At 39.4% G+C, this 13071-nt stretch overlaps 1 protein-coding gene across 1 annotated transcript in view; it reads right to left on the reverse strand.

Moving 5' to 3' along the window:
* LOC107084992 overlaps positions 1-13071 on the reverse strand; it is a 164557-nt gene that overhangs the window by 36014 nt on the left and 115472 nt on the right. The window contains exon 5 of the mRNA XM_015375086.1: positions 9434-9556. Within this exon, the coding sequence (XP_015230572.1) occupies positions 9434-9556 (123 nt within the window). The remainder of the gene's footprint in view (positions 1-9433; positions 9557-13071) is intronic.

The following is a 13071-nucleotide window of genomic DNA, read 5'->3' on the forward strand; positions in this document are numbered from 1 at the left end:
ATCCATCCATCCATCCATCCATCCATCCATCTTCTCCCTCTTATTCCATCAGGGTTTTTGACAGGTTGCCAGTCTGTTGCAGGGCAACACAGAGACACACAAAGACACGGAGTACCCAAAGAGAACTAATTAACATCACAGACTTATTTTAGCTTCATGCCTTAGTCCTTATTACCACAGTGACTCATATTCTGAGATGAAGGAATTTCTCCCAGTTTAACCTATTTATTGTACTTAATTGTAGATCTTATTGAAATTATTAAAATCACTATAAGCTTCTTAAGAGTCTAAAGTGCTTAAGTTAAATGCCGAAGGTGAAACTAAGAGGAAAAAATGTAAAAGTTATTTTGAGGTCTTCTTAAGGACTGGTCCTGGATGAGTGAGAATCTACCCCAACAGGTCAGGGCTTTTCTGAACCCACTCAATCTGCCCACTATTCCCGCACTGTTGCATCTCTAGAGTTATTAAACCAATCATCACTGCCTAAGCAGGCTAACTTCAAAAGCTATACTTTACACTATGCATGAGAGACTTTAGATATACAGCATATACGCTAGATCTTAACAATACTTTCCTATTTACTCTCAATAATTCAAGGCAGCTAAGTGAATGCAACAATGTCCTAAAATCTTGCTTGACAGCCATGAACTTAGCTGGCTAGCTAAATCAAATTGAATTGTTACACAGATACTTTTTTTTTCTGTTTTATCTTTTCAGCCATTTCTCACTTTCCTTTCTGTTCTCTTGGGAGATTGGCAGAGAAAGAGTCAGCAGTATGTTTAACCTTTGAATCTTGCCTGCTGTGCTGAGCAAGGCCTGCCACCTGTTGGCTCTGTTTATGCCCGTGTTTCTTTTTGTATGCACACCGAGGTAAATCTCTCTTATTCTGATGAGCAGAGACAACAGGGAGTCACCATGGCGATGAGATGGCAAGCAGGGGCTGACGTTCCCGTAAGAGAAGGTTGTCGGTAAGAAGTTGGGGAGAAGGGGAGGGGGGGTTCACTTCCAAGGTGGGATCACCCATACATAAGCCTATACTCCCAACCCCTCCTCTTCTGACAGAGCCTTGGTGACACTGTGTCTCCAATGGTGATCGTGGGTCCAGCCTGGGTGGCTCCAGGTCTTGTGTGTCTCCCTGTGGGTGTATGTGTGTGTGTGTGTATCACACCATTGGGGTCCCTCCCTGGGCCGCCATATGCCACCCACCCAGCCAAGGGGGGAGAAGGGTGGGGGCGACCCCTTGGCAACTAAAGCCACCAGTTGGCTCGTTCCCTCAGTCACACGCCGGCCGGGCGCCATGTTTAAAGTCCCACAGCTATTTATCTGTGATAGGGCTAGAGGGAGGTGTTTGGAAGGGTGGCGGGCTGGGGAGCCTATTGTTCTTACTCTGATAGATGCTTTCTATGAAGGATAACAAACATGTTTACATATATGAATGCAAGAACGCTTCCTCCACAAGTTGTGAGCTTTGGTGTGTCTGCACCACTCACTTCAGCCTAAAAAGGAGCAGGACAGCAACAGTATTTAAAATTGTTAAGGTGAACCAAAATTAAGTTTTGTAACTCCTGTTTTTTTGTTTACTATTAATAATTTTTATACTAAAATACATGGTGGCGAGACACTGGAATTATGAGCTAAAAGCAGGGAAAGCAACTCTAACAATTTAAGTGAGCTGAAATTGCTTTCCTCTCGATAAAACACTACATGGTATAATTTAAACAAATCAAAACCTCCATGGTGGGCAGAGTGTGACACTACCACCACCATGGCACTACCACTGCCGTGGTCAAGCAGTTTTATTTGGACATATTTATGCAAATGATAAGAATCAGGAGATACATTTTTTTTATTGTTTTAGGTAAAATAGAGGATAAACACAACCTTTATCATAGTCTTTACAGAGTGGAAATGGTTTTCCTTCTACATTCAGGTTTAAAAATGTCGTCAAATGTTTTACAAACTGTTAAATAAAACCTAGTGACTAAAATATAATTCTATAAACCATAATTGCTAACTTTGACCATATCTGAAATATCAGAAGTGTCTTTAACCATTCTATTTGCTTATCATATATTGCTGCAAACACCAACAATTTTACCCCCTTCCAGGCTTTTTATTTTGCAATGCCTTTATATGTCTCTGAAACGTCAATGTTAGGAGATCTTCATTGCTTTTAACAACTCCAATCTTTTATCACTATCACACACTCCTCTGCTCCAGTTGTCTCTGTTTCTTTTTTTATGTTTTCTACAACATGTCTCATTTCTTAACAGGACACCACAAACTTTCCTTTTAGTCTGTCTGTCTCTCTCTTTCCATCCTCAGCACCATCTCTGTGTTTCTGTGTGCCAAGTTGAGGTTTGGCTTGGAAACCAGAGAATCAAGTTAGAGACACAGGACAACAGGGAGCCAGCCTCATATATCTCCCTTACAGCATCCAGAGTGGAGAACATAGTGACATACTGCATAACCTCTGAATATTTGAATCCAGGCAGCTACGTGTGCAAGAGTGGAAAATGTTTACATGCAAGCGAGCTTCATACCGTATGATTTTAATGTTATATAGTGCTCTTAGGGATTACATTTGCAACACATTGACATGTTTATGAGTAAACAGAAGTTTGTCTGTGCTCGTGTTTGCAAGTGAGTGCTAATGTAAAAATAGAACAGGGTAGTCTTAATCCAAAACAGAAGGTTATTGAAATTTGTTGGCTGTTTCTAAGACTGAAACCTACTGTCAGACCAACTCAGCTACAATTAATCCTGCAATCAGAGAGGCCAATTATGGAGAAATCTAGGACTGGGAGTATTAAAACTAAACGGCAAGGAAAACACTGCACGTACGATTAAAATTTCAGAATTTATAGGAATATTTTCCTTTGTGTTGGTGACAATGGAATCCTTTTGGGAGAAACAAACAATCTGTAGTTGTTCTTGACCTTTATATTTTATCCATTGACTTTCATCAATAGGAAAAATATTCTCAGTTTCTATATTAGGAGCCATTCAAGATATCATCATGCATCGCGAAAGCCTTTTGATTCCTCCTGTTCAAAGTGGGAATGATCCTATATTGTTTTGTATCGGCATCCTGTTCGTAACATAAAGGCATTGGCGGAGTAGTTAGAGCATGGCACAGTGACAGGTAACTTTATACTTGCTGCTGTTTTTATGGACACACTGGTCAGTAAATGAACCTCTTGTTTAATTTGTGGATATAAATAGGAAGAAAAATTATAATTTTTGAGAATATAAAACTACATTTGCAAGGAGTTACTGCTGGTGACCTGTTACAATCTGTAATATTTACCTGCCTAAGGTGCATTCACATTGAAAATAAAACCGGGAAAAATTCCCCAATTTCAGATGCTTTCAGAAGGCTGGCGAAAGGCATCACCTTGACATCCAATCAGGTGGTCGTTGGTTTTACTGCAACATGATGGACGTGTATTTTACAACGTGAGTCGTTGTGCTTTATTTACTTTGAAAATCTGATCCACCAGTTTCTCCAGACATGCTTCCAGTTGGAAGCATGTTTGGAGAAACTACAGCCAGGAGCTAGAGCTGGATGAGGGCCGCTTTCTTCAGCCACCCACAAACCTTACTTCATTCTTTATCAATATTAATTTCTCTATCTTCCATTTTCCTGATTGCTTACTGCAACGCAAAAATACACAAAAGTTCAGATTTTTTAACTTTGGTCTGGCCTCCTTCGCAGTTGTGGTGTTGCTCTCGCTTCACTGCTAGTGCCAAAATCATTGCTATTGAATCTAACACCTTACTATGATCCTGAGTAGCCAATTGATTGGTCTGGGCGTGAAAATCCTGTTTGTATGAATGCATCATAGCTTACATTTCAGCACTACCTCCCCCCATAGAATTACTCTAAAAAATCACAAAGAGAGGCTTTGAAATGTTTTTTATTGTTTTAAGCTGTCTGTTATTAATGCCATTAAGCTTCCAGTTTAAGATGGCAGCAGATTTTAAGATCCACACTTTTATACAAACAGATGGAGCTAGACAGGGTGGAAACAGAAACAATGATCTGGATGGTGTCACTCGGAAATTTTCGCTTTGTTTTCACTCAGCTGTTTATGTTGAACAAATGGATGGAGATTTCTATAATGAGCAGAGAGCTCAGACTACAATTAAACGACTGTGGGATTGTGGAAAAACAATGTATACCCTGGGAAAGAAATGATTCGGTTCTCTCTGCACACCATTTGTTGTTTTTAACAAGTCCATTCCGAGATTTACATGAACGGAGTATATCACATATGGGGAAGATTGTTGCATGTAAATAGATCTTAATGCAACTACAAAGCAGAAAAAATGAGTCAGACGTTCCAATAGAAGCAGGCTTCCCATTCTGCGATGATCGTTAATAGATCTTTACTATGTTATGATTAGAAATTCTGCAGTGTAAAAACATGACTGGCATTTATAAGCTTCTAATTTGTCCTTTCTGTTTGAACTGAGGGCTCTCTGCAGCAGAAGAAAGAGCAAAATCAAAGGAGAGAATAAAAGAGTGGGTAATATTAAATTAAATTAGAACCAAATGAGGCAAGTGGCAGACTGTCCAAAACCACTTTACACCCAAGCCCTCTGGGCATTGCCAGTCTTTTTCCAGTAAGAAATTAGTGATTTCTCTCTGTTCTTTTTATAATTCTTTGTGCACAGTTCATAAGGATTAACACTACACACCCAATCCAACACAGTGTTAAGTATTACAATGTGTGTCTGCTCATTTATATGAGTGAGTGTGAATATTAAGAAGAAAATCAGACATGCAGGCTCGAGTTTCTGCCATTTTGTGAGCGTGCGCCTGTGTTAATGCAATGACTGAGGGTTGGTCTCTGTCCCGACTTCAAAGTTAAGACGTCATCCTCGGAGGGCTGTCAGCATGGTGTTATCCTTGAAGACAGTTTGGCACCAGGCAGAGCAGAGGGCCTCAGGGAACAGAGAGGATTACAGTGCTCCAATGCTTTCTGTACACAATGTAGTGAAATAGTTGCTGATTGGGGACTGAAAACTCTTACATTCTGCATTTTTACTCCTAAAGGGAGTCTGGCTGAACACCAAAGCAGTATGGCAAAATGCTTCCTCAGCAGGAATACCGTGTTTTTCTTATTAAAAAGTATGAACTATTTTGATGCGTAGTAAAAGGTTTCAGTTAATTTTCATTACAATAATATCAATAAATAAATATTTATTTTTAAGTTATCTTGGTAGGGCTGCATGGTGGAGCAGTGGGTAGTGCTGTTGCCTTGCAGCGAGAAAGGTCTGGGTGCGATTTGTGGCCTTGGGTCTTACTCAAGAGTTTTGTATCGTGCTTTGTATCTTACTCTCTGGGTACTCCGGCTTCCTCCCACAGTCCAAAAACATGACTGTTAGGCCAATTGGCTTCTTTAAATTGTCCTTACGTAGGAGTGTGTGTGTGCATGGTTGTGTCTTTGTGTGTCTCTGTCTTGCCCTGCGACAGACTGGTCACATGTCCAGGGTGTACCCCGCCTCTCACCCATAGAATGCCGGAGTTAGGCAGTGGCCTCACCACAAACCAGACAAGTACTAAGCAAGAGAAAATTGATGGATGGATAGTTATCTGTGTTAAAAACAGAGCCAGTGAACCTAAAATGAAGTGTTTGCAGCACTTCCGATCTCCCACTTTGGTTCCTTAGTTGCAGAGTGGGAAACGGTTGGAAGTCTCTTCCCAGTTCTGGTTCTCTCTTGCACTGATTTTCCGTTACTCCTGCCTGAGCTCCATAACACTTTCACCTACGCTATGCTGTACGGGTGATTCATCCCCAAATGTGGAACAGCAGAGACCCGACCTGGGTATAGGTGGAAGTATCGCTGAAAGAGTCCGTCATATAGACATTCTCTCTGGAGGAGGTGGTGGTATTCCCCATATTGGTTCCATCGCTGCGAGTCTGGTTAACCCCGGGATGCTGACAGCTTTTTTCAGCTTTCAAAAGTAAAAACAACACTTCCAGTGGCTTAGTAAACACATGTCTGCCATTTTGAGGTGAAACCAATAACTAGTAGACTCAATGACATAGGAGACACATCCAAAATGAGTTACATTTAACCATCTATTTTAAGTCATGCTTTATCCCAACTGAGGTCGCAAGGGGTGCTGGTGCCTATCTCCAGCAACGGGCGAGAGGCATGGTACACCCTGGACAGGTTGCCAGTCTATTGCAGGTCAACACAGAGAGAAACAGGACAAACAAACAAACACTCACACCTAAGAAGAATTTGGAGAAACCAGCAGATAACCCACTTATTAGCAGGGAGAACTCCAAGCAGAGACACCCCAGGCTGGGAATCGGACCTTCTTGCTGCAAGGCAGCAGTGCTACCCACTGCCCACTGAGTAGCCCTGCATTCAACTGACTGCGGAAGCTAAATTACAGTGAATCAACTGTCACGTTTAGGACAACAGTTTGAGATTATTTATAAGGCAATATATGTACTCAGCAACAATAATCAAGTAAGCTTTGGTGGTGGTTTTTACCACTCCCACCCATCCAAACTCTTAAAAGTCTTAAAAAATCACAACAGACATAGACAGAGAGAGGTGGATATAGATATACATATGTAGAGCAGAAGTTGGTTGGTATTTTCAATGCAAGCAAAAGCATGTTGGACAACAGCTTGATGGTAAGATGAGACAAACATTCAAGTATTTGGGCATCATAAAATATTTTTGAGAAGAGTTGAGGTGATTAGAAAAATATTGCAACAGCTGTCAAGTATGATGGAGGATGTGTCACACTAAGTATCAGTTTTACCTCCAGCACAGTCCATTTTACTCCATTCAACATGTATATGTGCATACTCCTGCAACGTCTAAAATGAGGATCAAGGACAACACAAAATAAACTCGTCCACGTAAAGGGCAAGAGACAGGGAACACCCTGGACATGTTGTCTAACCATCACAGGGCAACAAAGAGACTTCGAACCAACAGCCATTCAAACAAACACCTCAAGGAAAGGTTAGGGAGAGGTTGGAGAGAACCCACACATGCACTGATAGAACATGCAAATGGCAAACACGGTTTTAAGCCTCAACTTAATGGCCTTAAGGCAACAGTGCTACCAATTTTTCACTGTGCAGTTCCTCAAAATCAATAAGATGCCAATGTGTGTAAACTTTGACCAGCATTATAGCTCTGTCACTTCCATTTAACGCAATCAGCAATGGAAATATAAACTTGACCAAGAAAAATAATGTTGTAGGCTTTCTGGTGAGAATAAAGAAAATAAAAGATCTGGCTTCCAACTGTAGAGCGCCTTAATCTTTACTTGGTAACACAGCATAGAAATAATATAGCTTTGACAATTCTTTGATATTTTTACATAATGAAAAGATTATTGACAATTAAACAGATTAAACTGCTTAGAGAAACAGCAGGAAGCTAAAACAGTGTAAGAATTCTGATTATTAAACTCTGAAAGACTGTTTTAATAGATGCATTGAATGCACATGTTTTCTCTATGACTGTGCGATGACTGAATTCCAGAGGAGACTCTCTGTTCTGCTGAAGAATTGGACCAGCCTCCTTTCACCTTCAAGGAGAGTGACTCAAACATTAACCTCGACTCTTTCGTGCTGAGATCTCCTTTTTTCGCTGCGTCACACAGAAAGAGTCATGCTCCCGTAACAGTGTCTCGGCACGAGGAGAAAGTTGGAAACCAGCTGTATCTGAACATTCCCTTATCCTTTTCTTTAAACAAGCATGTCCAATCTACCCACAGTGTTCCATTAAAACCAGACCACATCAATCAGGGCCCGGACTTTAAAGGCCAGGTCCCCTCTCCTGCGGCACGGGAGGAAAACATGGAGCTGTTATAGTAAAGGACCTCACACTGCAGGCTCACACCTCAGCTTTGCACTACATTTCTGCTGCTGTACCACACATCACAGTGTCACGGTGAGACCACACAGTTTGTCTCATAAGTTCAACAAATGATCTTGTAAGACCTAACAGCAGACCCTTACATAGGTTGACTGAGCCCCAGAGAGTCCCCCACCTGTGGCTCCATAAACCGCAAAGTAACTCCACTGAACAGCTACTGTAGTCCCTTACAGTGCTGTTAAGAAAAGAAATCATACAGTGTGACTTGAAAAATCATGTGCAAATGAAGCATCAGATTCCTCTAAACCAAGACTTATGTTCCCAATAATAAGAGAAGAATAAAAGAAAAGCCAAGAATACATAGCAGGAAGTTCGTGGAGGATGCCAGATGGACGAACAGCAGGATGAATGGGGAGATAAACGAGCGGAGGCCCAGCAACAAAAGGGGGGAGCAAGAAGGATTCCCGTGGGTGGTGATTGGGAGGCAGCCTTGCAATGGAAAGCTTTCAAACTCCTTTCATCGGCTGCCTGACGACGGGAACTTTACAAGAGCAAGATGAGCTGGCGCCGCCAGAGCAACTTGGCGCTCCTCAACAACACCAAGATGCTGAGGCAGAAAGGGACTCTATCATCACTCTGCACATTCCCTGCCCATGACCCAAAAACACTGGGCAGCATTAAGCATCAACCAGAGCCATGATCTCATAAACAGACGCATCACAACAAGTCTCAAGTTCAGCTTGGAACCAGTTTCTCCTAATGACTGTTATGGCCTTGATATCCACTGCTATAATTTAAATTGGAAACAAATCCTCTCATCCTTTTACAGTTTGGAAAACCTGAAGTCCTGAACACGTGCTGAATATGAGTTCAAGCAATAGCTAATCACTTTGTTTCATTTCATTTTCAACAATATGGTCCAGTTTTAATATATTAGAATAGAATCAAATTAAATACATGAATAAATTATTTTAATTATAAAAGAAAATAAAAGATCACAGATTAACCCGGCATCCCAATGCCTGGAGGAAGAGTTAAGACACACATAATCTAAGTTGCTTGCGGTTTAGTATGAAGGTCGACAGTCAGTAATGAATTGAGGTGCCATGTGATCTCCTGCTGTTGATCCATGAAGTCTGAATCCGGTGAAGCTATCTATCACTAGCACTTCCTGTTCTGTTGAAAAGCTTGATGCTGATTTATCTTCCAGGAGTACTTAGTACTGTTCCACACTATCCCAGACACCAATATCTGCTTTTATCACCACGGTATCAACATCATACTGATTGACCAAGACAGAGCACATTGCATTGATGCAATGATTCATGCAGATGGAGGCGAGATTGGTGTAGACAGTGCATACTAAAAAGAACGTTATTGTATAGAAATTTTGATTTTAGGGCTTAACCGGTCATAATGGCCAGAATTAAACATTCAAAAAATTTAAATAAAAAAAACTCTAAATTAACTTTTCTATTATATGGAGCTGTAAATGAGCAACAGTATCCGCTGTTTAACTTTTCTGTTAGAAAATATAAAGACACTGCAAGATGTCCTATTTATTCCTTACCAGTCGACACTCAGAGATCTTCTTCTGTAAGACGATGGTCTGTCTGAGGAAGGCTTCTCTGCTTTTGCTGCTCGCTCTTTCAGGGAGAGGCGATGAGTAAATTTGGAGATCCCAGACTCTGACCTGAACAGAGCAATAATAAAAGATGACATTAAGACCTAACAGACTGATTTATAAAATAAAATAAGATAAAAAAAAAAGCGAGAAACAATGGGTTTTGTCAGAAAAGTAACCTCCTAAATCAATCTACTTTTACACACATTCTATAAAAGCAAATGATCATTTATGGAAATATTTGTATTGCAGAAAATAAACATATGAATTTTCAATCAAAAAGTGAGATGGATAAGCAGTGGATTCATCCTCTAAGCTGTATGGTACTTATTAACACCTCTGATAAAGGCATGGGAAGAAAAGGAGCTTAATTTTTTGAAACGCAAATGCATAACACATTTCTTACCTGAAATGCACTTTTAACTATAAATCCCAGATTTATTATCTTCCTGTATGAATAGAATATTATATATGAAAACATAAATGCAAAATTAGATATTTGTTTTACATTTTGCAGATTTTTTTTTTTATAAATTCTCTTCTTACAGTATCTAACATCTTAAAGATCTGTGACCTTTACCACCTTGGTAATATGGGATCAGTTGCAATAAAACTCCATGCATCAAGCTGAATAAAGTATTAAAGTTTTCAATGTTGTCATCAAGAACATTAGTATAATCCATCACAGAATTTTAAACATCAATCTTGCATTGATAACATATTTGTAACCCTAATAAATAGGACACCTAGCCCAATTATTCTTTTCATTTCATAAAATGGAAGGACAACATAAGTGTTTTATATGTCATAAATGTTCAAACCTGCCCATAGGCTCAGTCAAAGCAATCATCTAAGTTTGTAAAAACAGGACGAGGATCTGTTTCAATCTAGCCACCATGCAGGGAGCGGGACAGCAATGGAGGTAAAAAGAATAATTTATCAAGTACTCAAGGATTATTTGGGACGAATGCCAGGAAGAAACCTTTTTTTCTGTCCAACCATCACAAATGTAAACTCGAAAATTCTTCAGGATTTTAAGAGGAACCATCTACCCGGGTTACTTAAGACTAAAACTGAGCCTTTTGGTCGGCAAAAGATAAGCCGAAAAAAGCATGAAATACTGAAAGAAGTAGCTTATGCTCTCTGTTAAGTACGGTAGAGAATGTGTGATGCTGCGGGTCCTCTTCTTTTCAGCAAAACCTAGCATAATTGTAAGTTTTCAAGTTTTGATAACAAACAAACGTAGGCCTGGATCATGAGAGGAACGACAAGATTAAATAATTCAAATAATAAGTCCAGTCAACTTAGACATTTTTCAGAGACACAAACCACCTTCCCACTTTTCAATGCATAACCACAGATCAGAGTCTATGATGGAGTGAGATGAGATTTTTAGATGGAATCAATAGGGCTGAATGCTCAACACTCCCTCTCTCAGTATACGTTAAATTGTTAAAATGTTAGCAGGAAGAACACCAAGTCGCGTCCTTTTCACACACATGCTTTTACAAGGATAAACAAAATTATTAATATTGTATAAACAACCCTTTTCAAAGAACATGTAATTGCCAGAGCTCCAAATCTCTGAGGAACCATCATGTTTCAGGCGACAGCTTCATACTTTCTGTCTGACGTTCTCCAAGACTTCCTCGAAGAAAAAAAAATGAAAAAAACATTTTAATCTCTTCTGTTCGGCTAAGTATGTCCCAGTGCAACTTTTTTCCCTCCAAATTAAACAGGAAATGTAATTTTTTAGTCTCTTCTTGCCTGGAACACATTTGATGAGGCTCAGCAATATTGCTTCAGTTACACTGGAGATTAATCAAGATGAATTATTATTCTCTGTCCAAGAGCCAGGCTTATAAAGAGGAATTCAACCAACTAGCAGAGTTTATTTAAAAAAATCCAACTTTTTTTTAAAGACATTTTTTCAAAGAAAGACCTTAAAAAGATATATATATATATATTTTTTTTTTATTATTCTTTTTTAAAATGCCTCCATCTCAACATTAAACTATCTGCTATGGGAAAAGAAAAGTGTGGAATGCTCAATAAAATGAGTAATGATACTGTACACAACAGCTCATGGTTACTGTGGTTATTGAGTAGAAATGTAATTGAATAACATGGAGGAGAAGTGGTCCACTGATTGAAAAGAGTCAGCTTATTAATATGGATATTAAATCTATGTTTAATATATTTAATAGTCTGCTTTTAGGGAAACTGCTTGGATGGAGAACATCTGACAACATCCTGCTGAATAGAACAGTCTTAAGAGTGCGCTGAGCTGGGATAATTTTTTAAACCCCACAAACTAAATTCCAATAGTAGATGTTTAAACCTGACAGATTGTTTTCTTGACAAAAAGATGCATTTTCTAAGTATGTGCAAAGAGACAGAGCTTCAAGTGGAGGAACCACACATGTCTGAGGAGCATCAGCAGCCAGACCACTGAAGCTGTTGGTTGTGTGAAAACTTTCAGTCCCTCAGGAAAGAAAACATGTTGTTTTAATATGATTTTTGCTTTCAATCTACCCTGAGTCCACATAACATACCTGATGATGTCCAGGGATGAGCAATTTGTGCCTGCCAACTGTCACTTCATTGTGTTTTCCTTCATAGATGACCAAAACCTAATTTTTCTAAGAGTCTGAGCCAAATGAATGAGAGAATGTTTGACTACAGCGGTGGTCTGATGTTACATCAGTGTGTTTCCCTCTCCCAATCAAATGTGGAGCACTAGCTTGACCCTGGCTTTCTCTAGTGGATAGTTGATTTTAAAAGCTGACATATGGTGCTCTACTGTCATAAATGATTTATTTTTCTATTGAAGCAGTTTACAGGTTACAAATTTCAAAGATTTTTAATGTCTGTGTGATTATAAAGTCATTTTCATTCATGTTACGATAGCATTTCTTTATCTTTTTCCACCTAGGTAAAAATAACCGGAAACTATTTCTTAAATAGATAAGCCTGACATATGCATAAAGCAGAATAGTCCACTTCCATTTAAAGCTGGTATACAACATAGGCATCCTATGCACCATCTTTCCTGTTCCAGTGCCAACATCACAGAATTAAGGTAAAGGCATATTTTCCTGTGTGAATCATCTACAGTAAAAGGCATTGAGGGATTTTTGGCAGATTCATGATGGGCTCCTAATTTAAAGCTTTAGGTTATTGCGCAGCTTTGCCATCCACTTCAATGCATTTTCTCTACATGATCACAACTGCAAGCTACTGGCATACATTCTAATCTATATAAACAGTAGCCCTGTTTGAAAAGTCTTATAATAATTAAAACAAGAGCTTCTGAACTGATTGGTTGGGGTCACCATTTGTTGTTAATGGATGGTTTCGTTTATATGTGTCTAACGGGTTAAATCTCTGACCAGTACCTACAATAAGATTCCTTTATATAAGTTCAAACAGATTTTTGGAACAAACAGATGCCACAACATGAGCATAGGACTAAAGGATAAGCACAGTAAAGCTTAGACACACAAAGGATCATGACATCAAAAGCCACAGAGGGCCAGTTGACACAGAAAAAGTCCGAGGGAATTCCTTTGAGGGGTTTAGAT

The sequence above is a fragment of the Cyprinodon variegatus genome, unplaced genomic scaffold (assembly GCF_000732505.1).
Source record: "Cyprinodon variegatus isolate N-32 unplaced genomic scaffold, C_variegatus-1.0 Scaffold113, whole genome shotgun sequence".
NCBI lineage: Eukaryota > Metazoa > Chordata > Actinopteri > Cyprinodontiformes > Cyprinodontidae > Cyprinodon > Cyprinodon variegatus.